A 24,729-nucleotide genomic window follows, 5' to 3' on the forward strand; every position below is an offset into this window, starting at 1 on the left:
TTGCTACGCTGAAGGTACGAAGACTGAAAGTTTGATATATATATATATATATATATATATATTTTTTTTTTTAATAAAACCTGCAAGACAACGTCTTGTTTTTGTGTGAATTTTGAGATGCGAGTGGTGCTGATCGAAAACTGACAAATTATTAATGAGCTTATTCATAAAAGCTGCACCCCGACATGGACCTCAACTCTTTGTTGCATGAAAAGCTTTTCTCAACATTTCATTGTTTGCGCTAAAAAGAAAAAAGAAAAAGCTTGTATCCCAGCTGTTATTTATGTGCCTGTACACATAATCTTTGTTTCCGTGTCTCCTCCAACTGATTGAAAGGATCAAAGTAATCTGGTGACGCACGAGGCGAGCTCGTCGTGAAATGATGCATTGATGAAAAGATGAGTCACAGGTTTGATGAAGGAGAGTCTGTTCGTAAATATATGAAAATATTCTCCTCTCATTTGGACGAGACAATCCCGGTGACGGTGTCCCGTGCAGGTGTGACTTAATGCTGCAAAGACGAGGACGTACATTCAGAACTCCATCAGGAAAAGAGCTAATTCTCAACGCGGTTATTGACTTAAAACGACATCGTCGCGACGAGATGCATGAAAGAAGGTTGTTGAAGTGGTTTGCTTCCTTTGTGGTTTGGCCGTGTGTTTGTTTGTGCCTCAGCTTGTGATTTCCCCGCGAGCTCCAGACCGAACAGCCCCCCCACTGTATCCACAAGTTGTGTTGTCCATCATGGGGGTGAAAAGTGAAAATAAAAACACAACGGCCCCCTTGAGAGAGACACATCCGTCCTTGTTCCCTCCCTCCGAGACGTTTTTGGATCAGAGCTGTGACTGAACTGCGGATGCGTTCGGGCCTCGGTGCACATTGGATGCTGGTCCCCCCCCCCCCCGCCCCCCCCGCTGCGTGACGGCCTGCTGCGTGTGACATGTAACCGTCTCCGGCCTCATGCGGTTTTCGCGGTGATGTTTGAAACTCAACTCGTGCGTGTGAAACGTCGAAGGTGGAAAAGATATAAAAGACACGAGAGATTCTGGTAAACAAGTAAAAAAAACGACAACAACAACAACAACATGCAATTATAAGCTATTTGACCAAAGAGTGTTCAAAACACACGCAAATCTTTTACAAATAGATTTTGAAAAAAAAACAAAGACAGGCGAGTTTCAGGCTTGAAAAGAGCACACTGCAATCGAGAGAGCAATTAGGAGCGAAGAGGATGGAAGGTGGTGGGTGAGATGAAGAGATAAATGTCTACAGAAAGAGCTATTCTGGTTCCGCGGGCTCGGTTCCACCTCCCGAGCCGAGAGAGACGCCAGCAAACGCACATTAAACAGCCAGGACGAGTCTCAGTCAGTCCGTCAGTTGAGCAGGATGTTTTTTTGTTGTTGTTGTTTTTTTTTTCCGTTGTGGGTGTTTCCAAGACTCACAAACCCAGAGGTGTTCATTAGCTGCGACCCCGGGGGCCCCTGACGTCACCGGGGGCCCCCGACGTCACCGGGGGCCCCCGACGTCACCGGCGGAGGCTCCAACTGCTGCGTTTAAAACGCCTAAACCCCCCGGTGGGATTGTACTTATTTCTGAAGAGAGGCAGCACTTAGAAACCAGCTCTTCGTGTCCTGCCGGATCCACTGACTCGTTTACATTTACTCCGGTATCATCGTGTCAAAATACAAAATAGAAAACGTAATCATCCACAACTTTCATCCACATTTTCACTCAACACCAACGATCCCACCAAAAACTATTTAAAAAAGGGTGACATATTCAAATTAATGTTGTAACCACGAGCTCACGACTTCCGTTCGTCTTCCTTAAGGGCTAAATGTTAGCCAACTAGCCACAATCTGGTTTTCTATTTACTATAAAATCCACGACAAAGCAGGTATCGACGCCACAATTTAAAGCACTTTTTCTTTATTTTACAATACAAATATAAGTAGAAATGATTTGGCAGGGAAACGACGACTGAAAAGGGAAGTTTCTGTGAAACAAATTAGAATTTAATTGAACAAACAGCTTATTTCACAGTAACTCTTTATACTCGTCCAAAAAAAAGAAAGAAAAAAAAGGAAGAAGACTTATTTGTTATTCTTCATTTGCATAGTCAAGCCTCAGTTAGTTCACTATCAGGCACATGAGCAGAACTAAAGTCACCGGCTGGACTGGAAACACGAAGCCTGACCAATGACGGAGAAACAAACAGAGATAAGAGGGTGAATCGGTTGAATTTAGTCAGCAGTGATTTGACCTCAGACCAGAGACGTTCAGGAACTTAGGTGGCGTCCAGCTGTGTCTGTTATATTTATATCATAGTTATTATTACCTTTGTTTTCTCGGCAGGTTCTTTTTGTGTCAGCAGGGTTTTGGACAAAACTACCGAAAGTTCGACAAAACACAGGCCGTTCTGGAAAAACGACGACTCGGCATCACAAAACCAGGAATCCTCTGGGACGCACGTTGTACCTCCAGAATTATTTTGACATCACTTCGGTTTTAGAAACATATCCAGACATATACAGTAGTTTTGCAGCGGTTGCAGATTTGCATATCACAGAAGATTAGAGGCTTCATTGGCGGATCTCTTTGCACTTCCAAATGTTCTTGAAAAGGTTTTCACGGAGTAACGATGTGTACAGAAATGACCTGTAACCGAAAAACAAAAATCATTGCTTCAAAATATAATATTTGAGTGTACGCGGCGTTTTTCAAATTTCCAGGCAGATCGAAATACTCATTCAGATCTAAAAATCAGTGATGACACACAAGCGGATATAAGCGACGGATATCAACCGCTTCGCTTCGTTAGCGACGTCCAGTTTTAATTCCTCGCAATAAATCAAAAAAAAAAATCTGTTAAGATTTTATAAATAACAAGACAATGCAAAATAGGAGCAAAAACACGAGTAGTGTATAAAAAAAAAAAAAAGTTAATGCGATTACCTTTTCCTCCATAGGAAGCTTATGGCGACGACCGTGAGCAACACTGTGCTCCCAATGTGATAAAAGCAACATGAGGCGCACGGACGTATACGAGGGCCGCACGGACGTATACGAGGGCCGCATGGACGTATACGAGGGCCGCACGGACGTGGCGAAGCAGCGAGCGAGCGAGCAACATGCAGGTTTAAGGTGGCACGTCGAATAGACTACGTGACACTCGGTCTGTGCGCTGATGTCTCTTCAGTTGCGGCTCGATGCTCGCGGCGTGAGAAACGTAGCCTCCTTCACGAGGCGGATAATCGTCTTCTGTCGGCGGAACCACATTCAAAAAAATATCCAAGAGTTCAAAAATAAATGTTATTTGTGTGTGTGTGTGTGTGTGTGTAAACAACAGAGCGTTCCTTCACTGATTCCATCTCCTTTTGATGAAAAGCGTTATTGTTCAGAGCGTGGTGAAGTTTCGAGTCTGCAGAGCGCGACGGTCCGTCACTCGTAGTCCTCCCCGGCGGTGGCGGCTTCCAGAGCGGCGAGAGCCTCGGCGACCATCGAGTCCGTGACGCTGTGCACCTCCTCCTGCTCCTCCTGCTCCTCCTCGTCCTCGCTCTTCAGCGTCACAGAGATCCCGATCCCCTCCGTGGAAACGTCCGGCGTCTTTGGCAGCGTGAGCTCGTCCTTGGTGTCGGCCGAGGACAAGCTGGTGGTGCTGGTGTGGGCGTCCGCCGACAGGACGCTGCCCTCGTCCCCCGTGTCGCACGGGTACTCCGGCGTCCCGCCGACGCCCTCGTCGGTCTCGTCTGCCGGCGGGCTTTTGCCGTCGACCTCGCGCTCGGCGACGCGGCCGTCCCACCCGTTCCCCGTCGCCTGCCGGTTCTCGTACTCCCGTATGTCCGGGTAAACGGGCACCTGACTCGGGCCGATGTCGCGCATCGCCCACCGCGGCCCGACGGCTTCCGGCTGGATGATGTACGGCGCGCCGCCCTGCCGGTGCAGCTCCCTGCCGGGCGCGGCGTGCAGCTTGTGGTTGACGTGGTTGTTGTCAACCTCCAGCCTGAGCGTGCTGTCGCTGGACTTGCTGTAGCCCAGGTTGTGGAAGCCCCGCTTCTGCTTGCCGTGGCCGCCGAGCGGGTCGCGGGCGGGGACGCCGCCCGGGCGGGGGTGGGGCTGGTAGAGCGAGGTGACCGCGCCGTCGGCCTTCCTCCCGTCCACCGCCACAGAGGGGTCGTAGATGTAGCTGCGGGAGATCAGACGGACACGTTACTGCTCGACTCAAAGACCACCAATCAAACTCCGAGTACTTGTCAAGTTGTGGTTCCGCGTGAACGGATAAAAGCCACGTAACAAGTGGTACTGATCAAATCTAGAACATCTTTCTAACTCCCAGAAGATCTCCACTCTTTTTCCCGGATCACTGCCGACAGCGACGAGGGTGTTTCGTCGTGCACCTCGATGCTCCTCGGCGAGCGGACTTGATGTTTACACGAACCGCATCGAGCTGCGGCGCTGCTGATGTTTGCTCATGTGAATGTCAGATATATTATTCAGAGCGTTGGAGGAAGGGAAAGGTACTCGGGGTCCGACTGCACTCTTCTCTCTGCTTCTAAATATCGACTTTTACTTCCAGTGGGTCTTTTTTTGTTGTTGCTCCTTTTTAGAGGAGGAACAAGAACAAGTCATGCGGGTAACAAAGATGGTGAGTGAAACGAACGCTGATGTTTGGAGTCAGGTCAACTCTTTCAGGAATCTCCGTTGTCTTTACCAACCAAACCGAACGGTAAGAAAGTAAGTGATTGTTTTTTTCTTTCCGAGCGTTAGCCGGCACACGAAGGTGTTTAAAGGAATAAAAATACATAACAATAAATTCACCTTTTGTTAAATCGTCAAATAACTATTTTCGGTGTTTCTCTGAGTCTTTTATTGTGAAAATCCCAGGCCGCCGCGCGCGCCGCCAGAGATTTGTTGACGTCGTCCCGACTCCTGGCGGGACGCTCGAGGTCGACATGAAGGTCTGAGACTAATTGTGATTCATTTAAGCCCCGCCCCTCGCAGGCTGCGACGACTGTCCGACACCTCCGCTCTGAAAGGTTTCCCTTCAAGGACGCGACATCACACACCTCGGCGGGTGTTGCAGGTGTTAGCGGGGTGGGGGGGGCTTTATTTTGGAGACGGAGTAACAGGCTGTCAGACATCGCCTGCTGCGAGCGCCTCATGTTCCTCACGCCTATCTTTTTTTTTTTTTTTATTTCGCCTGTTTTGTCCTCCATCTCACACGTCCACAGCACCGTCCTCCTCCCGTCTCCTTCTACTCTAACTTTGCACTTGACTTCTCTTTGATTTGAGCGTCTCCTCCCTTTGAGCTTTTTTATTTTCCGCCTTTCTATCTTCTTCCTCGAGTGGCTTCACCTCCCTCTCTTCAGTATCCGTGAACTCATAGCGAGTCCTGAGCATTAAGACGATAACTTTCACACGAATCGATTGATTCAATAACGACTTTCCTCTTCTGCCAAGCAGACACGCAAAAGTCTCCCACGCAGCCTCCTCGTCTGGCGGGATGACCTCTCACCCCGCTTCCTTTTCCTTCGGTCTCCTCTCTCAGCTGAGAAAATGAATGTTTCCCATCTCGCAGGTTCCCCGGCAGCGCCGGGCGGTGAAACCTGAGGCGCTTTCACGAGAGTGAGAGAGACGCGAGGTGTTTTATGAAGGAAAATAAAAGGTGTTTCACGGAAAGCTTCGTGGGGAAATGAAACTGTATTTTCAGGAGGCTGCTGTTCTGTAAAGGCCCAATTTGTTTTTTTCTGCTTTGGTTTCTTCCTGAAGTGGACGAGCAGCCGCGCTTCAGGCGTACGTCGGGAGGGGATTGTGTTGTGTTTGGGTGTTTGTCTGGTTATCAGGTCTAAACCAAACAGCTGATGGAAGAAGAGAAGCAGCAACTTGGACGAGTTTTGCATACAAGTTGCTGCGGTTGATTTGTCGGGAGTTCCTGCTTTCGGCCCTTCGGGAGGATTTCCCCTTCTGTGTTTATTCAGTTTCTTCCACCTGAAAGTCGCTCCTTTGCATAAGGGCTGTCGGGATTTTAATACACGATTCAAATAACACAATGCGATAGTACGCTATATTGATAGTCCGCGACGGCGGAGCCAGAGAGAACGAGGGATCGAAGTAACAGCGCAGGGAAGATGAACAACTTTTTAAATGGAAGACCTTTCGGTTTCACACAGGATCCGACGTCTTTCAGGAGGGGCGTCCCGTCCCTAATCGAAGGGCAACAACTCTCACGATTATGCAAAAAATGATTTTGGTCTCTTTGTACTTCCAAACAGCGCTCGGGTCCAGTCGGGTGATAATTGAGATAAAGGAGACTCCTCCGATCGTTTAAAGACCTCCCCGATGTGACCGCAATACCGACTCGCCTCCTGTTCTGCAGAGATTTAAGCCGATTGCATCTGTTATGAAACGCAATAGTCGCGGATGGATTTTCTGCCGCCGACGCCGTCAGACCTGCGATGAACATCCTAATGTTTGTTTTCCGTGCGAAGGGCGCTTTGTCCTCCGAAGTCGGGGTTTTTTCTCGGGAGGAACAGCTGCGACGCGCGGTCCAAAAGAAGGAAATGGTGGATATTAAACATGCAGTGAAATCAGCTGCTCTGATCTGTTAACGGTGGGCAATAAAACGTGAACCTCTTGAAGGATTAGCGGCGGACGAATAAGCTCCACCTGGCGTGACCAGTTGTTCTGCGCGGGTGTCGGCCCGGCGGTACCGTTGACCCGGTAACCTGCGGGCCCGGCCGGCCGAGCCCTCGAGCCACGAGCTTAATCCCAGAAATGTGACACTCCAGACAATTAGGGAGGTATGTGTGCGTGTCGCAAGCGTTCACGCGTGTGCCTTTGACATGGGGAAGTAAAAAAAGAAAAGGAAAAGCAGCGTGGAGGGAGGTGGGGGGAGGGAGGGAGGGGGGATTACGACTCCGGTATGCGAATCACAGCGCGCCCTTTCATTAATCCGCAATCAAAATCCCGTTTCCCGGCCGTGTTCTGTCTCCTCAGCGGCGTCGAGCCCCCGACAACGACGCCTCGAAGGCTTTTAATGAACAGACAGTCCTCCCAAGAAACACAGTAACCAAGGGTGATGGCTGTTGGCATATTGACTCCCGGTTTGTGCTCGGAGCCCACGTGAGGCTCGCGGTGCCGACGTTTTACAAATGGAGCTCTCACCACCTGCACGAAACGAGGCCAGATTATTATTATTATTATTATTATTATAATCCACAGAAATCAATGAAAACTGTTGACAACGAGGTCTCAGTGAAAAGTGGAGCTGCTGCGTAACGTTTACATCCTGAATAACAGAGCCTTGAAACATAAAGCTGGAAACAGCAAACAATTCCTCCAAATAAAAGATAAAAAAATACTAATTTCAGTGAATGGAGGCTTTAAATGAACGGAAACTAGTGATTGAAAGCAGCTTGACGTCTTCCTACGTCATATTCTTCAAATTTGTATAATTTAGTTTATCTCCAGAGTCTCTATTGTTGTTCTTCAGACACCAATATATCAGCCTGTATATCTATATGTGCGTGTATATCTGTTCTTTCTCCGTGTTCTCGGTTTATTTGGATTGCTGTCGATACCGCGGCGTGTTGCAGAACAACCTGGAGAAGTGACTTTGACTCGATCGGGAGAGATAAGTGTCGGCGTTGTGACGGGAACACTTCTCACCATTTTATCATCCGGCAGCATTGGCACCCCATTTGGCCGTCGGTGTCGTGGAGCTGAGGAGGGACACGAACAAAGCAATTAAACTTCAATCACACACACACACACACACGGGGGGAAAAACAAAAAAAAACTTTGACTAAACGACGCACACAAAATCTCCCAAAAGCATCCTTTTCAGCGTGCGACATTTTCCCTCATCAAGGAAAGGTTACAGCGAGCTGGACGGCAGCGATCGATCACGGTTCACCACCTCTGACATGCGAGCGCTTTCTAAATGAGGGTTGGTTTTTTTGTTTTTTTCCCTGTGAGATTTCACCTCATCAGTCAAAGTTTTTATTGAATTTTTTTTGCCTCGCCCTTGGTTCTCGTCGGTGTTTGGACGCGAGGATGAAAACTCCCGTCCGCCTGAAGCGCCGATAAAGATGTTATTGCCATCCATCACCGTTGTGCGCGTCGAAGAGTCGTGTATCTACGTGCGGGACGGGTGTGACCTTTTTCTCTCCTGGTGGTGTGTTTCTCGAGGCTTTGGCATTTCATTGCCCGGGTAAATAATTAATCACCGAGTCTTGAATGGGGTTTGTGTGAAAGCGAAGGAGAGAGAGAGAGAGAGACGGAGCTGGAGGACACGGCGTCTCTTTGTGGGACGACAGGAAGGACGTGTGTCCATCAGACAAAACAGTTTCTCATCTGAACCTTAACTCTCCGACCATGAAGGACTTTATTGTTTTTACCTAAAGTTGAGTCAGAGTGGAATAAGACGAGTGTGAGAGGTGACAGAAGATATGAGTGAAGCAGATACACGTTGTAAACAGACTCATCACCATGTTGCTTTGGATGCAGCGTCTCCTCATTACAAATCCTCTTATTCTATATTTTTCTCAATAAATCTCAACAAAACACGTCAGACGGCGGAAAACAATTAACGCTCGCCGTCTTTGTCTTTCTGTCTTTCTGTCTTTCCGTCCGTCCGTATATTTATCTGCTTCAAACTTGGTGAGTGTCGTCGCTGTGGAGCCTTTTTCTGTTCTTGCATGGGTTCCCTGTATCGCTCCCTCCAAACCACTAGAGGTCCTCAGTCTCTTTCCTGCCCCCCCCCCCGTCCCCCGGTCTGCCCCAGCTGCTGCCACTCTGCAATCACTGTATATATACTCCTACTCTTTCACTTAGTATGATGCCATATTGTTTGATCAAGTCACTCGTAAGCATAATATTTAGTCGTCAGTTTGTTAGCCGGTTTGTTTTCTTGGTCGGACCTTCCCAGTTGGATTTGACTCCGGAGCTTTTTCTTGCCCGTCTTCCTGTTTTTTTTTTGTATGGAAGCCTTCAGCCGGTGAGTAAAAGCTCCCTATTTGTTCTCCCTCTCGCATCTTTCACTTTGAAGTCTTTACATCTGTTTGGAGCATTGGTGGAGCACGTCCTCAAAAAACACAGCACGCAAAAGCACGGCAGGGGGGCGGTGAAGCAGCAGTACAGGGATGTGACGGGGTCAGCGGGCATCACGGCATCTCTGAATTATCGGCATCTGTAGGACGCCGCCGCCGCCGTGAGATCAGAGCAGATGTGGAAACAAATGGACACGGTGCCGATGGAGCAAGTTGAGCAATAATATCAATCCCTGTTCCACCAAGAACAATTTCCCACCAAATAATACAGTAAAGTCGCCATTCTTATTGTTTACGTCATGGAAATGTGCAAGTTCACTATATCCTTTAATTCTCCGGTGCGCTGCCCCCTGGTGGAATACTCTAGTATGACAGACAGTATATGAGGGCGGATATGAACAGATGACGCAGATGGTCAAAAAGAGAGAGTATGAGCAGCAACCGCGAGTTGGGGGATCGAATTATTTTAGCGGGAACGGCAGACGTATGGAAGAAAACCAGCGGAGAGTCGTCGCTCTAATGACGTGACTTCACGGGCCTCCTGTGTTCAGAGGAGCTCTTAAGGTGCAGAAGGATCAATTTACTGTTCTTGTTGGGTCATGCCATGAGATTTGTTGACCATTAGGAAAACACACAGCCTCATTTATTAAAACCACTATGATTTATAGAAAGTGCCACAGCCCTGGCGACCATTTGTATCCGTTCTTACTGTATGTTTTTATTTTTTCGAGCTGGTTGTTATGATGTAAGAGGTCTTAGTCGCTGGGAGACATCGTACGTCTTCCTGCGAAGGCCTCGGGAGGGACAAGCTAAAAAGGTCCAGGTGGGCTCAGCTTGGGTGATTGATGTGTTTGACAAATGCACGAGACCAGCTCCTCGTGTTGACATCGATTTAAAAGCAAATAAAACCTGAAGGGTCTGCTGATTTTATAGAGCAGCACAAGATGTCTTACAAACAAGGCTCACGGCTCAAACGCTGAATGTTGTGACCAGGTCACTTTTTATTTTGTATTTTTGTTGTTGTATTATTTGTGGAAAAGCAACAAAGCCTGACTTGGCTCTCCCAAGACGTCTAATTATCGTCCTGCAGGTCTGCTGCTGTGTGCAGAGACATAAAAAGAGTCCAGAGCCGGAGGTGGGTGTCGTTGCCGAGCAGCATCCTCTCGTCTCCGAGAGCCCTCCGTATTCAATTCATAGAAACGGCCTCTCGACGTTTGAGGTGGGCTCGACTGCAACCTGGCTGGAGTGAATCTCCACCCTCACCCCCCTACCCCCACCCCTCCCCCGACACATCCGTGGACATTTTTCACTGGAAATCGCAGCTACTTGTGGAAAAAAAAAAAAAGCCAACGGGGTGCACCACGCCGAGCGCCATTTAAAGAGGTGGTTCGACATCTTTAAATAGATGACTCTGCTTCACACACTGTTGCTCCGGCGGGCGGCTGAAGTGTCCCTTATCTTCCAGGAGGGGTGTAAGGGAGGAGGTAATTTCCCAGCGGGCTTCGGGAAGCTATCAATGGAGCCTCGCAGAGCGCCGAAGTTCACTATCGGCCAACTTTTCCTTTTTTTTTTTTTTTACAATCACCAGTCACATTCGAGCGGGTCAATAATCGCCTGACGAGCTCCAACTCTCAATCCTCTGATTGCTCAGGCTGCTGGATATGCAGATTTCTCTCCCCACCCACCCTAAACCCACCGCCACCGGCTTCCTCCTCCTCCTGTTTTCTTGTTGTGCAGTGGCATTTCTTTCCTCGTGCATTATGTATATTCCGTATCTCCGTGATACGTGTCTGCTGCTTTCTGCTCTGTACACCCTTGGGGCTGTTTTAATGTGCTTTGCCTCAAGAGTGTTTCAGCCATCCTCAAACTCCGAGCCTGCTCTGCCCAATCCCATCTATTTGTTACAATAAACGATCCTAAAACCTTTGACATAACTGTCTCTGACTGAATTGTTATGAATTAAATATGAGCATGAATAAGTTCAGCTCCTTCCTGGCACCATGTTTTCCCTCCAGATTACAAACACTGACAGATTGTCTGTTATCTATTGTGTTGCGAGTGCTGTCGGTGTTTTTTTTTTAGAAATTAGTATAAACTTCTCGCATTAGTGCAACTAAATAAAAAAGATTTGATGACTTTTACAACTTTAGTCATAAGACTTTCCATATCAATGAATCTGCCAATTGCTTTTCTGGTTCTTCATTTTTCTGGACGATTTGATTTATAAAATATCAAAAGAGAATATTTTTCCATTGCACTCAGCTTAGAAATGCTTGTTTTGCCAAAGCCTAAATGTATTCAATTTATTATCACAGATAACTAATAAATTAATCACATATGAGGAGCTGCAACTGGTGATTTGTAGGCATTTTTCTTTCCTTAAGTAATTAAAAGTTGCAGATTCATCATGTTGATCAATTTAACTGACTGATCAGTTCAGCTGAAGTCTCAGTTCCCTAAAGTAGTTTTCATAGATAAGGTATTTTTCCTAATGCACAAATAATTAATAATTACTCTTTGCTGTATATAAAGATAAACTAAGAACAAACACTACAGGGAGAGAAAGTCTCATATACAGTTTAGCACATTAAAATGAGCATTATGTATTTCCTCAAATGTTCATCAAGCTTATGAGTTTTTGGTTTTTTTTGCTTCAGAATTATTTTTGCTCAACCTGCTGACTAAAGCAAAAAATATCCGTTAGTCACAATGTTAAGACGGCTACAAAGAGATCAAATGAAAGTGCGCCGTCGAAAAGACGGCACAAGATGACCTTTTGGAGAAGATTTGGCCCCTGAAGTCAATCTCGTGATTTCCACTCTCGTGTGTGAAATCCTGAGAATTCACGAACCTCTGGAAAAGCTGCAAAACAAAGTTGTGTTCAATAAAACTGAACACAAGCGGTTAATCTGTGGCGGCACTGGAATGAATAGCAAACATTTTCACATGTGGAGGACTTCGGTTCACTCGCTGTTCCAGATATGAATCGGGAAACTTCAGGGAAGGGAAAATTACACGCATTTTATTTTGAAAATCTTAATTTTGTAGCTTTTTCTTCACCGCTGAATGTTTACTGGGTTCTTGACTGTTTATGTTTGAGTTTTATAACAGGCCACACTAAACTTTAAGTGTCATTGATGCGAAGTTTAAAGTTTCAAATAAATAATCTCTGGTGAAATAGCTGGTAAAGAAATTTAAAAACTGGTTTAATCAAAAGCTTCACAAAAACTATTTCTGTCTCGCGAGCAGAAATGTATAATTTATAGTCGGGCGTACGCTGGACATCTAACATGCAGCGAGGACACTCCGTCACACAGGCTGACTAATGGCTGGCTGACTGGGTCGGAAAAAGCTGGTTTGCATCGGGATGGAATTAGGCTGCAGATTTGCAAGGCAAAAAACCAACAACAACAACCCGGTTGTGGGGTTTGCGTGAGCGCTGCCGATGTGATCGTAGTGTTACCTGCCTCGGGCTCACCACTCTGCTGCTGGTCAGCGTTACCAGCGTTAAAAGTCAAAGACGCCGCCGCTTGAAGGAAATGACAAGACGCACCCTCACTGACACGGCAGCCTGATGGATGCTCTGCCTCCGGTGTGTCTACTTGCCGCGCTGTGTTTGCAGAGTAAATAACAAAAGACGCGCGTGAAGAAGTGGAACAACAAGGGAGTTGACTACGAGTGCAGTGAAGTCCCCTCGTCCACTGTGTGTTTTAGGATTAATCTTAAACTGAAACACCTCTTCGTGGAGTTACGAGTTCTGCAAGCGAGACTTGACTTTGACACCAGTTCCTGATCGATGCTTCTTTTATTTTTTATTCCAATTTCAATTATTCATTACATGATGGTACAATCATGCTACAATCCAACGCCAACATTACCTTAACGCCAAAAAATAGACGCTATCAGCAGGCACTCAAATTTACAGATGTTCCCCAAATGCCTCGCATGCTATCGGTAGATGCAAGTTGGCCGAGGTATCAACATTTGGTACCAATTTTTTGGTATTAAATTGTGCCACCATAAAAGTATCGAAGCAAAAAAAAAAGCTAAAAGGTGCAAAAATGTTCCGCTGCTCCTCCAGAAAAACTGTTTTGCCGTAACAAGTAATATGTCCACGTTGTTTTAAAGATTGTTGCTGGCGCCCCCAAGTGGCCGCTGACGCTTTACTGCGGGTTTAATTACTTCTATTTTATAAATGGATTTTTATCGATATTTACGAAATAATTATTGTACCTGTTAATCTACAAATTCAAGGCGCATTTTCAGATTACATTTTTGATTCCAAAACACGTGATGAGTAGTAAGTACAAAACACGCGGTGTTAAAAATTTAAATACAAAAGTTATCGGTTATAATTAGCGACATCTTAATTGGTTCCAACATTATAATCCTGTTTCCAAATGAATACATTAGTAACTATTTAATAATATGAATTATAGAATACATTTTCTATAAAAGGAACTATTCCATGTAACACTTTTAATACTCTGATGTCCTTTTTCTTATTCCTATTCCTTATTTTGATGTATTTTAACATTAAATCAAAGAAGTTGAGCAGCACAAGACGGGAAGATAACAACGAATAAAATGTCTCCTTTAGTTCTTGTAATTGAATTTTCTGTGACTGCAACCCAGAACGTCACGTCATAACTCGGATCAACGTAGATCGGAGGATTCATGACGGCGTCGGAGCCGAGCTGCAGACCCGTCAGTCGTCAGGCTTTTCCGTCCGCCTCCAAAACCTCCCGCAGACTTCACTGTAGCCGACGGCAGCTGACTGAGATTCACATCGGAGCATCCAAATGACCAATCACGTCGTTCGCCTGGAGACTTTCCAAACTCGTAATGAGATCAAGGATTCAATCTGTGCATCAAATGACTATCATTCATTCAGAAATTGGCCATTGTTGGCTGGCAATAATCGTGCTTTATCTGCTCCCTGTGCCATTCAATATATTATATATTGCCCCTGTTTTTTTATGATGGAGAAGATGGCGGGACGATTACTGAAGGGGAGAGATATTTCAGTGCTGACAGCTTGGCCGGGTTCCCGTTCTTTTTCGCTTTCTGAGTTTTCTTCGGAGGAAATTGAAACATTTCATTTCGGAGAAACAGGTGCAATAAAAGTCAGGTCGCTGTAGAGTAAATGTCCCCTAAATGTGGAATGGATTGAAATCCGGGGGATACCCGCAGACCTGCCGGTCGGGGACGTTCGTGAGCGATTGCTGCAGGCGGAAAATGTCTTCCGGAAGGATAAGGCTTAAAATAATTTGCCCTCTGGAGGGAGTCCAGTTGGAGGTGATTTTCACCTGCTAAGAGCTTTGTTTGGAAACAGGAGTTATTGTGTGAGTGGAAGGGTTATTTTCATCATAATACTGAATGAAGGGGTTTTATTACCAGAATTGAAAAAGTGACTCCTTCTCATTAAATTGAGAATAAATATGCATGAGGCCATATTTTAGAGGAATCTGGGAACCTGAACTACTCGTGGGAATATGATTAATACATTATTTAAGACAGTTTCACTTCTATCTTTAGCCAAACTGAATGATGGTTTAATTAAACGTCTATACAATTTATTTCAGGTATTATGGTTTGATGGCAACTAATCTAATCTGAATCCTTTCCAACCCTCAAACCGAATCCTTATTCAATTTAAACATTTAGAAAAGGAAGTTATAAATAACCGATGAAGATCCTGTAAGTTGGTGGTGGCGGATGTCTCGTCTTAATGTTGTCGCTATATGACTTTTTAAACAGTCGCTTCGGTCATTAAATATTTGTCCCCGAGCGGAAGACGCTCTGAGAAGGAAGAAACAGTTCAGCAGTTTTCAGCCACGACTAATGTTCACATCCTTCAGATGGCAACCTCAACATGAGATACGATTTATTTTCCTCAAGCTACTTTATCAAAAAGAAACGATGGCAACTCTGTAGAATTAGTAAATTGATAATTAAATGTTTAAAAAGGATACGCGTGGCCGGGGGATTGTTCTCGACGCGAGAGCGAAGACTTCTCGACAGAACGGTCGCCGCTCGGTTGGTTTTGTTGCCGTTGCTTCTTGGGGAGGAGGTCTGGGTGGACGGACGGGTCAACAAAACATGACTCTCAGACGAACGCTGCTGTTGGCTTTACACCGACGGCATCACCGCTGAGCACGAGCCAACCTCGTCTAGTTACTGGAAACGTCGACAACACGGCTGCTCTAATTTGAAGCGAAGCCCTGATCTTTCTGTCGAACAGTAACCGAACGGAGGCGAAGGCTGTCCGAGCTAACTGTCCAGGTGGTCGTTCAGGTCGGAGGACTTTTATCATTTACTTATTTGTTAAATTAACAAGATGTGAGGTGCTTCTGGGTGGATTATTTTCAAGTTTGAACAACTGGTTGTTTCCAGTTAAATTGTTGTCAGATAGTTTACGTTTGTCCTGTCTTATCGTAAAGGTTCTTACCTGTATAATAAAAGGTACGATCCAATAGATCTGGTGAACCATAACTCTGAATACTTCCACATAAACACCAATGTGTTTCATATTTATAGAGATTTAAGCTTCAACTGCAAATATACAAAAAACAAAAACAGCCATTTGAAACGGAGATATTCACTGCAGTGATTTGATCTGCAGCCTTGAACACAGCCTCCAAACAAACAACAACCTCCTTCAGATAACCTTCCCTCAGTCTTGCATATCTGATACCGTTTGTTTTTTTGTTGCGCTCCTGGAAGATGAAATCCATCCTCGACCGTCTCTGTCCAACCGTGGGTGCAAATATTCCACATAAAACCAAATACAGGCGGACGAAGGGTTCCCAGACAAAAACGGAGAGCTTGAATAACATCATCTGCTCGCCGAAGGCTCAGTCTGCCGACGGTACCGGAGCCGTTGCCCGAGGCGCCGAGAGGAACATTTCTAAGGAGGATCTCCGGTGAACTTTCCAACAAAGAAGCGGAGTCTCTCACAGACGTAACAACGCCGCTGATCGGTCACCTGACAGACATCTGGGAAGCTCAGCTTATGTAAGCTGTGGGTCACATTTAGAAAGTCTAAATTTCAATCTCGACACCTACTCTGGGTCGGTCAGCTGTGTGTGTGTGTGTGTGTGTGTGTGTGTGTGTGTGTGTGTGTGTGTACACAGTGAGAAGGGAGATCATGTTCATGCGTAGACATGGGGAAGGTGCGGTGGCGAAGTGGGCTAACAGGTCTGACATCCGTCAGTTTCTTGTTCTTCATCCTTCTTCCTTTTTCTTTCTCCGTCTGCACTGAATTTCAATGTTTGATCTGGATCTTAGTTAATTACAGTTTTTTTTTTTTTTTTAATTCGTAGAGTAGAGGAAGTGGAACTGCTTTTAAAGAGTCGGTCTAAACCTGATGAGACATTCAGTTTAATTCTATTAAATTTAACGGACAAAAAAATTTGGGAATTTGCAGCTTTTCTCTTTTTTTTTTTTTTTTTTTTGTGGTATGGATGTAAAATGAATTTGCATTATTAGTTGGGCAAAACAAACCCTTTGAAGATGTCACTTTGGTTTCTGGGAAATATTAACATTTTAATTTTTTTTATTTATTTTTTTTAACCATTTTTGAACCATCAGCTGCAGCTGTGGACCAATTCACCATCATTCCTAATTCATATTTAATGGATGCATCACAGTTTTCCACGTCTCCTCTGGGAGGAAATGCATTTTTTTTTCCAGCTGTCTGATAAAACAACACAGATTTGAATCAGCTGCATTTACAGACTTCACTGACTCGCCTTGACCAAAAGGACTTCCTTTATAATTGCGGTATTTTTATTTATTTTTTTTGTCAAAATGAGGTTTTACAAGTGTTTGTGTAGCGAGTGCTGCCAAATTGCGAGCTTCCTACACAGCGTCCTGAGCCTGAACGCGTCCTGTATCCTGATACAGACTGACTCACAACCAAAACATGAGCAGACATTTTTTTTTCTTTTTTTTTTTTTTGCATGAGATCCAGATCGAGACGGGATGAGTGTGATGTTGCCTCGCCGGCAGAAGAAGTGACGACTATGACAGCGGTGTCATCCGCTGTTTGGCAGTTTCACCATGTGGGTGAGAAAGTGAGAGAACAAAGGGCCATTTTACCACCTTAACTTTCAAGCTTTGATATTTTAAAATAATCACGCTGAGGAAGTTTCATTCGGGTAGCTGCCAATTGTACAATAATATATCATGATATCATCTATTGTGGGTAGAGCAGTTAACGTGTGTCCCGAAGAGTCCCGAGAAACTGATCGACTCGGATGAAAGAAGTCGTTCCTCCAAACTAAGAGAACTCTACAACTTCCGGTTTGAGCGTTTTGACAGGCGGACGCCGAGGGAGCTGATTTGAATGAGCCAGGTGAGATTAGGCGAGTGTATCCGTGGCGAGTTGTCACGGCAACCAAATGGTACAATATCAGCCCTCGTTAACGGGCGATTTGATTTTGCGAATGCACCCGCAGCCGCCGTTTAAACCGAGCCGGTGTACAGTCGGTATAATTATCATGTCATCAGTCGTTCAAGTCTCATCGAGAAATATTTAGATTTCCATGTCACATGAAGCTCAGAGTCTGTTTCTGCGCCTTTAACACGATGCGCTGCGTCCAAACACCCTTTCCCAGACGGCCTTGGGCAGCAGTTTGATGAAAACAAGTCCTGTCTCCTCTCTCTTACCCGGCAGCCCACACTTATCAATAATCCCTCCCTCTCCCTCCCCCTCCCTCCCCCCGTCTCTCCCACTGCAAACAGACGTGCTGCTGTTTTCCCTCCCGTGGATCCTCCTGACCCAGGAGCCCTGAATTCTACTTTAGCAGGTAAACAAGCCTGCGAAGAGCCCGAGAAGAGTGCAGCCATAAATGATGCAGAGGGGGAAAAAAAGAAAAAGAAAAAAGAAGGGTACGCTTTCAAACGCATTTCGAAAGATGATCTCCTCGCATATTATGAGTTTGAAGTCATAAAAGGCCAAACTGGGACTGCTACTGACCTTAAATTCATCTATTTACTATTAGAAATGTTTAAAAAAAAAAAAAAAGCAAAAAACTTCAGCTTGAGTCGGAGAGTATTTGTCATGTTTTCTTGATTTAACCGCAGCAACCCTTCATGAGACAAACAAAATAGTTCCTGTTGATTGAATGTTGAATTAATTGACCCATTATTTCTCCATCTTTCGTGTCTGCGCTGAATTCCCGTCAGAAAAGTTTGAAAAACATCTCTAGTATTTGTTTCATAAGTGATTAAAAGCAGCAAATCCTCTAATTTAAGTTGTTGTTTTTTTGGCTCAATAACAAACATGATTTTACTGATTGAGAAAGCTGTTGCGGTTTTTCCGTTTGGCTGAATCAGCGTTTTGTTATCGAATCGACCGTACAGTCGATTAATTGACCAAAATAATGACTTCAAATGAATTCGTTAATCTGACCTACAGCTGAAAAACTACAATATCATTTTTCAATATTTATAAACTTTGTAAAAAAAAAACTTGAGTTCTTTTACTTATGAAATGGTTAAATGATCACAAATAAGAAATTCGGGGCCTCAGCAAATGTAATCAAGGGTGGAAAAATAGATGACGTCTTCCCTCCTGACATTAACTTCTATAAATGTGTCAGTAAAAAGCTCTTTATTTCAGTTACGCTCGCCGGGTTTTTAAAAGGAAACCGGTTTTCCTGTTCTTCCAACTCCTGGATTATTTGACCGACGCTACCTGTGCGTCTCTTTTCCAGCGTAAACAAGAGCTCTGCTCCCGTGTTTCTATCCCGTTTGAGGTGGAGTCCTGCAGGTGCAGCGACGGGCACGAAGCGAACCAGACGTTTGGCAAACGGTATTTGCATCCACTTTTAATGCCTCGGTTTGTCTTAATAAGCTGCCGGTGGGCGGGGCCTACCACGTGAGGCGAAACAAAATAATTTAAATGGGGTTAGCTATTTATCTGAGCGTTATGTGTAAATCACCTGTCATGATGTGGCAAAAAAAACCAAAACAAAAACCCCCTCACCTGCCTGCAGCTACGCAGCAGGTGGGAGAGACGAGCTGGTGTCCAACAGCTGCTCGCGCACCGATATCAGCGGCGAGCGGTCGCGGATGACGAACGACCGGTTTGGGACCAGACGGCCGGGTCACCGAGGTTCGATGTGCAAACACAGCCCAAGGCCGGCGTGTACGTGACTCCTAGTTAACTCAATCATGACCACTCCTTCACCTCCACCTCCACCTCCATCGCCACCTCCACCCCAACAAAGAACAAACAACCCTCCCACCCCCAATAACAGCTCTGCATTCACTCATTAACTTGCGCTCAAGGATGTGACGGAAAGTTTTAGCTTGACTCGTCATTTTCTCTATTGATTGCATTGTTTTTTTTTTTTTTTCTGAACTAATCGATCAGCTGTTTGACCTTCTTTTCTTTTTTTTTTTTTAAATATCCGAAGCCAAGCCTGAAATGTTTTTAGTCCCAACTATGAGAATTTTAGCATTTTAAATGAAAAATGTTCAGTTTCCAGGTGTATTAAAGGATGTTTTTATTGATGTTTTTATACTCCCCAGATGTCAACCAAACAAATATAACTACAATAATGACAATAATAATAATATATAAAGAAGATTCTTTGCTTCCCGTCTTGAATTTGATATCTGTTGGTGTTTATAGCTCTGAGGTGAAGCACATTAAAGGGAAGTTTAAAAAAAAAAAGAAGAAATAAGTCATTCATATATAAACATATAATATTTTAGAAATGTTTTAACAACCTTTGCCGTATGTGCACAACAGGTGTACACACTTCAACTGCCTCCAATTCCTCAAAATATTACCTTTATTATTTATTCATAGTCTTTAATATACTTTAGCCGACCTGAACTTTGTTTTTGTACTTTTGCTTTGCTTTGAGGCGGACATATGGCTGACCCACCTGCTGCTCACAACAACCGCCAAAAGCTGCGTGAACACGTTTAATTACACTTTAAAAAAATAATAATAATAATAATTATGTTTGATTTAGAGCTGTTTTTTTTTTTTTCTTCTTCTTCTTCTTCTTTCTCGTGAGCCACACGCAGAGATCAGCATTAAAGATTCAATCGTGATAAAGTAGTGTTTGAACCTACCTGTCGTGCTGAGCGAAGGTGTGGCACTTTGCCCCCAGGTATCAAAAATGCACGAATGTCATTTACACTTGTTCCACATCCGGTGCGTTTTTATTGAAGTCAGTAAAAATGAGAACTTCGGGTGAAAAAGGTCGCGGTTCCGGTCAACATGTTCGGTTTGAAGCGACTTCCTTCGGCAGGAGTTGTTGTGGCGAGTCGCTGAGAAGAGTCCCCCCCCCTCGGTGACTCCACAGTCCCATGTCTCCTGTGTGAACAGCGGTCTGCTGATGGGTCGCCAGTTAGTCAGGCACACTGCTGGAGCACGAGGAGCTGCACACCGCAGCTGCTTCCGGTTCCAACTTTCACAATAAAACTAAAAGTTATCGCATAGCAACGTTTTAGTCTCAAATATATATATCATATATATGTTTTTATTATTATTCTTTAAGCTTGTTTTTGCCATAAATTCCCAGAACACATCGTGATGTCTTTAAATTTCATTTTTTTTCCCCCCAAACAAAACTCCAAAATTCAAAGTTCTTTGCAAAAAGCATAACTCAAGGTTTATATATTAAAGATGTTAAAATACAGAAATGCAAATAATTATAACAATCTTATAATCCTATTATACATTTATAGTGTAAAACTGTGTCTTTATTTTGTAGAAAAAATGTCAAGAACCTCATGGTTGACATAAATCTGAATATACATGAATTAAATCTTATTAAAATGAGTTTCCTAGATGAAGGGTAAAAAACAAACATATTTCCGATATGCCAACTAATTTCTTTTCCACTTTCTTTGTCTTCTTTTTTAAATGTAGGCGTACCGACTGACTTTTTTTTTGTTACTTTTACCTGTTGAAACGCTGAATACCTTTATTTCATTCAGACATCTGGAAATCTGCTACGAGAAGAATACAAATCATACTCATAATATTTATACTTGTACACCATAAACTGAGAAGAGGGAATATTTTATTTAAACAAAAAGGCCTGCTAATCACTCATAAACATGATACAGTTTAAAATTAAGAGATTATGAATACATTTTGGTTTCTGCTGATTCATTTTTAATTCATATCTAGTCTCTGCCCCCGCTGATATTTATCATTTGAGTATCTTTGAGTCAGTGCCAGACCTTAAGAGGCTTTAATATTCGTGACTTCCTGTCTTGACCTCCTCACCTGTGTGCAGCTTGACACAGCTTAACCTGGCCTCCCTCCTCACGGTTACCATGGTTGATCATATGACTGGGATGTGATTAGGGTGAAATAACCCCTTTAACACTGGCACTCCACCAAAAAAAAAAAAAAAAAACTGGCATCAGTCCAGAGAAGAAAGAAAAGTGAAGAGATGCTGAAACTTCCTGGAGTGAGTTTGACCTAAATGTTAAGAGTTGGAGAATAATTTCATCTCAGGATTGTTAGAGAAACCCCAAAGTTATTATGTTGTAATCTAATGCAATTTAAAAAAAAAAAAAAAAAAATCATGCATCAAAAGACAAAAAAATAAACTATTAAAATAACAGTTAAATATGTGCAATATGTTCTTTTTATTGCAACAAAGAAACTTTACTCCATTAATCTGCTAAAAGATATGAAATTGAATGACTGTTTTTCTGTCAGTGGTGCAGATGGGACGGTTTTGTGTCACTTGATAAACAAATTACTCCCCTGAGGATGACACGACTGAAAAACCGGTTCAGTGTTTACATGTGCACAAACTTAGATCATCCTCTCACTGTGAAATAGGACTAACAACCTTACACACACACACACACACACACACACACACACACACACACACACACCACACACACACGCACGCACACGCACGCACACACACTTTTATTCATGTGTGTGAAGGTCTTGAGCGGGTTATTTTTTTTGTGTTTGGGCTTTTCTGTAAAGAAATATTCTCAGAATATAATTTAAACTCCACCGGAGATGTTTTTTGCGCCGCGGCTGCAGTTGACGGGATGACGTCTAACATCCTGGAACAAAAACATGACAACAGTGACACATCAGATGCAAAGCAGAAGTCCTCCCAGACCTTTTCAGAGATACGGCCGGTGGTGCCGCGTAGATGCTTTTTTTTTTTTTTTTTTTTCCCCACCTGTTTTCACTCGGCTGCTTCTTCCTTTTGTTTTGTTTTTCTTTTCCATTTTTCTTTTTACAGCAAAGCTCTTGGGAGGAATGAAACTTTAAAATAGAGGAATGAGAGTGGCCAAAAGTTCAAAAACAAAACGAGCTAAATTTTGTGTAATAGGCTTATTGATGTTTTTTTTTTGCATAGAGATTGATAACGGCTACAAAATGGAGCCAGAATGACTTATTCCCCTCTGCTGACAATATTTATGCTGACGAAGAGAAAATATGCATATTTATTAAAAGTAGACGCATAAAACAGTTAGCTTAGCTTGGCATGAAGACTGGAAATTGAGGGAACAGAGTCCTGCAGACAACCTCCGACAAAACCAAAACTTATCCTGCTTACACTTCAATTTGGTTTTTTTAACTTTTTACTTTAGAGCAGATTTAAATCAACCCCCCCCTCCCGTTTTCTATCTTTGCGCTAAACTCGGGTAGCTGGTGTTCATCCTGCATAATCCCCTCGACAAAAATCTGCTAAGAACTTCCCAATTTATACCGACTTAAATTGCTTTAGAAAAGGGAAAGTGGAGAGGTGACAGTGCTGAAGACAAATTCACTTCTTCTCTAATCTTGTTTTTTTTTCTTTTTTTTTTTTTTTTAATACTTTTTGTTGTTTTTTCAATTTAATAAGTATTTTTTAATTTTTTTTTACCCCATTCAATGATTCAGCTCATGCGTCAGACAACACCGTGACAGACTGTCGACCCAGTTTAGTGTCCTTTCGCAAGATACAAACGAGGGTAAAACAAACGCAAAACTGTTTCCAGCTGCCGTGTGACCCAAATGGCTGATAAAACAGCAGACGGCGGGGAAACGAGTCCTCCTCGTTCAGTCGCTGCTTTGTGACGCTTCTCTGGACCTTCCTGTTATTTTCTCAACCGTTTCCAAGGTCGAGAATCATGTTTGACTTTGTAGTTTTGACCTTTTCGTCCTGCAAAAAACAACAACGGCGCTGACGTCACTTTCCTGTTTGTGATTTCCGTGGCTTCAGGAAGCTTTTCACACCGTTGATCCGATGTCAAACATCGTGCAGCGGTGTCAGCCGACAGAAACGTACGTGGACTTTGGTATGAACCGAGTCGTGACTGGACGAGTTTTCTGTGCCGCAGTTTAAATCAACAAGACAAAGAACAGCGTTTACCAACACAAAGATTCACTGTAATCATTCATTTCACCAAAGTATTTATAGCGCGGGTTGTTTTTACGTTTTATTTCCTCCGAGAAGCACAGAGCGGACGCTTGAATCTGATGAACATGTCGCAAGCAAACCGCTCCTTCTAACATTTCCTATTTCCCACTGTTCACCTGCAATCCAAACGATGAGCGCCTTCACATCCTCCCAGCGTGCTCCGGAGGAATTAGGTCAGGGCCCGTTGGTAGCTACCTTGCTCGGGTCGAGCGTTGGTGCAACGGGGAAATAAATGCAAAAGATAATGGAGCGGTTGTGTTTCACTGAAGCGCTCCATCATCATAAAAAACAACAACAAACTCATCCTTTCTGTGAGCGGGGCCCAAAATTGATGTAATTTCACCGTGCAAACACTCTGTATTTGGTGAAAGGCTTTTAGTTAGTCAAACACAGGCTTCTCAAACAGAGTACAACGAGCAGAGGATTTTTAATTTTTTTTTATAAAGCTAATGCTGTGCAGGGTTTTACTTAAATTTTTAGCTGCAGTGAGGTTAAAGTGTTTAGCCGTGGCTGCCAGAGAAAGTAGGGAAGGGGATGGAGGAGGGGGGGGAGGGAAGGGAGGGAGGGAGGGAGGGAGGGGAAGGGAATATGGGTGAGTCATAGGCTACCCCATCTCTGAAAATACAGGTTACAGTTGAGGGAAAACAAATACAAGGATGACAAAGGGAGGGCTCTGGCTTATAGGGTAAATGCTGCTGACAAGGAAGTGGCTATTTTAGGGCTGCGTAAATAAGAGGCAATGTCATACTGTACCGACTGTAGGACACACACACACACACACACACACACACACACACACACACACACACACACACACACACACACACACACACACACACACACACACACACACACACACACACACACACACACACACACACACACACAGGGACGCACCATGTGACCTGTGGAGACCTCCTGTTCAACAAACAAGCGGTGTAATTATATGCCCGTGTGGCGCTGCAGGTGGAATGTGCTAGCGATAGTCAAGCCCTTGTTGTCCTAAGGACTGGAAGCAGCCCCAACAGACATGAGCTCACCATCATTACAATGAGAGGCGTGGCCAAGCCCGTGAGTGCTGTGGACCTGATGTTGCCGTGGATACTGGACACACACGTGTACACACACACACACACACACACACACACACACACACACACACACACACACACACACACACACACACACACACACACACACACACACACACACACACACACACACACACAGATGGGCTTAGAGTGACACCACTGGGAAAT

The 24,729-nt window shown here is 44.2% G+C and overlaps 1 protein-coding gene across 1 annotated transcript; it reads right to left on the reverse strand.

The window, feature by feature from the left end:
• Nucleotides 1–1,923: 1,923 nt before the first annotated feature.
• LOC138626181 (uncharacterized) lies at nt 1,924–20,380 on the reverse strand. The gene is made up of 3 exons (XM_069707658.1): nt 20,148–20,380; nt 7,669–7,721; nt 1,924–4,186 (listed from the first exon to the last, which is right to left on the reverse strand). The coding sequence occupies exons 2-3, from the start codon at nt 7,698–7,700 to the stop codon at nt 3,442–3,444; spliced, it is 777 nt and encodes a 258-aa protein (XP_069563759.1). The 5' UTR covers nt 7,701–7,721; nt 20,148–20,380; the 3' UTR covers nt 1,924–3,441.
• Nucleotides 20,381–24,729: the final 4,349 nt, after the last annotated feature.

The sequence above is a fragment of the Brachyistius frenatus genome, unplaced genomic scaffold (assembly GCF_029030835.1).
Source record: "Brachyistius frenatus isolate BFR_SWC_R1_liver_20210118 unplaced genomic scaffold, ASM2903083v1 Contig_70, whole genome shotgun sequence".
Taxonomy (NCBI): Eukaryota; Metazoa; Chordata; class Actinopteri; family Embiotocidae; genus Brachyistius; species Brachyistius frenatus.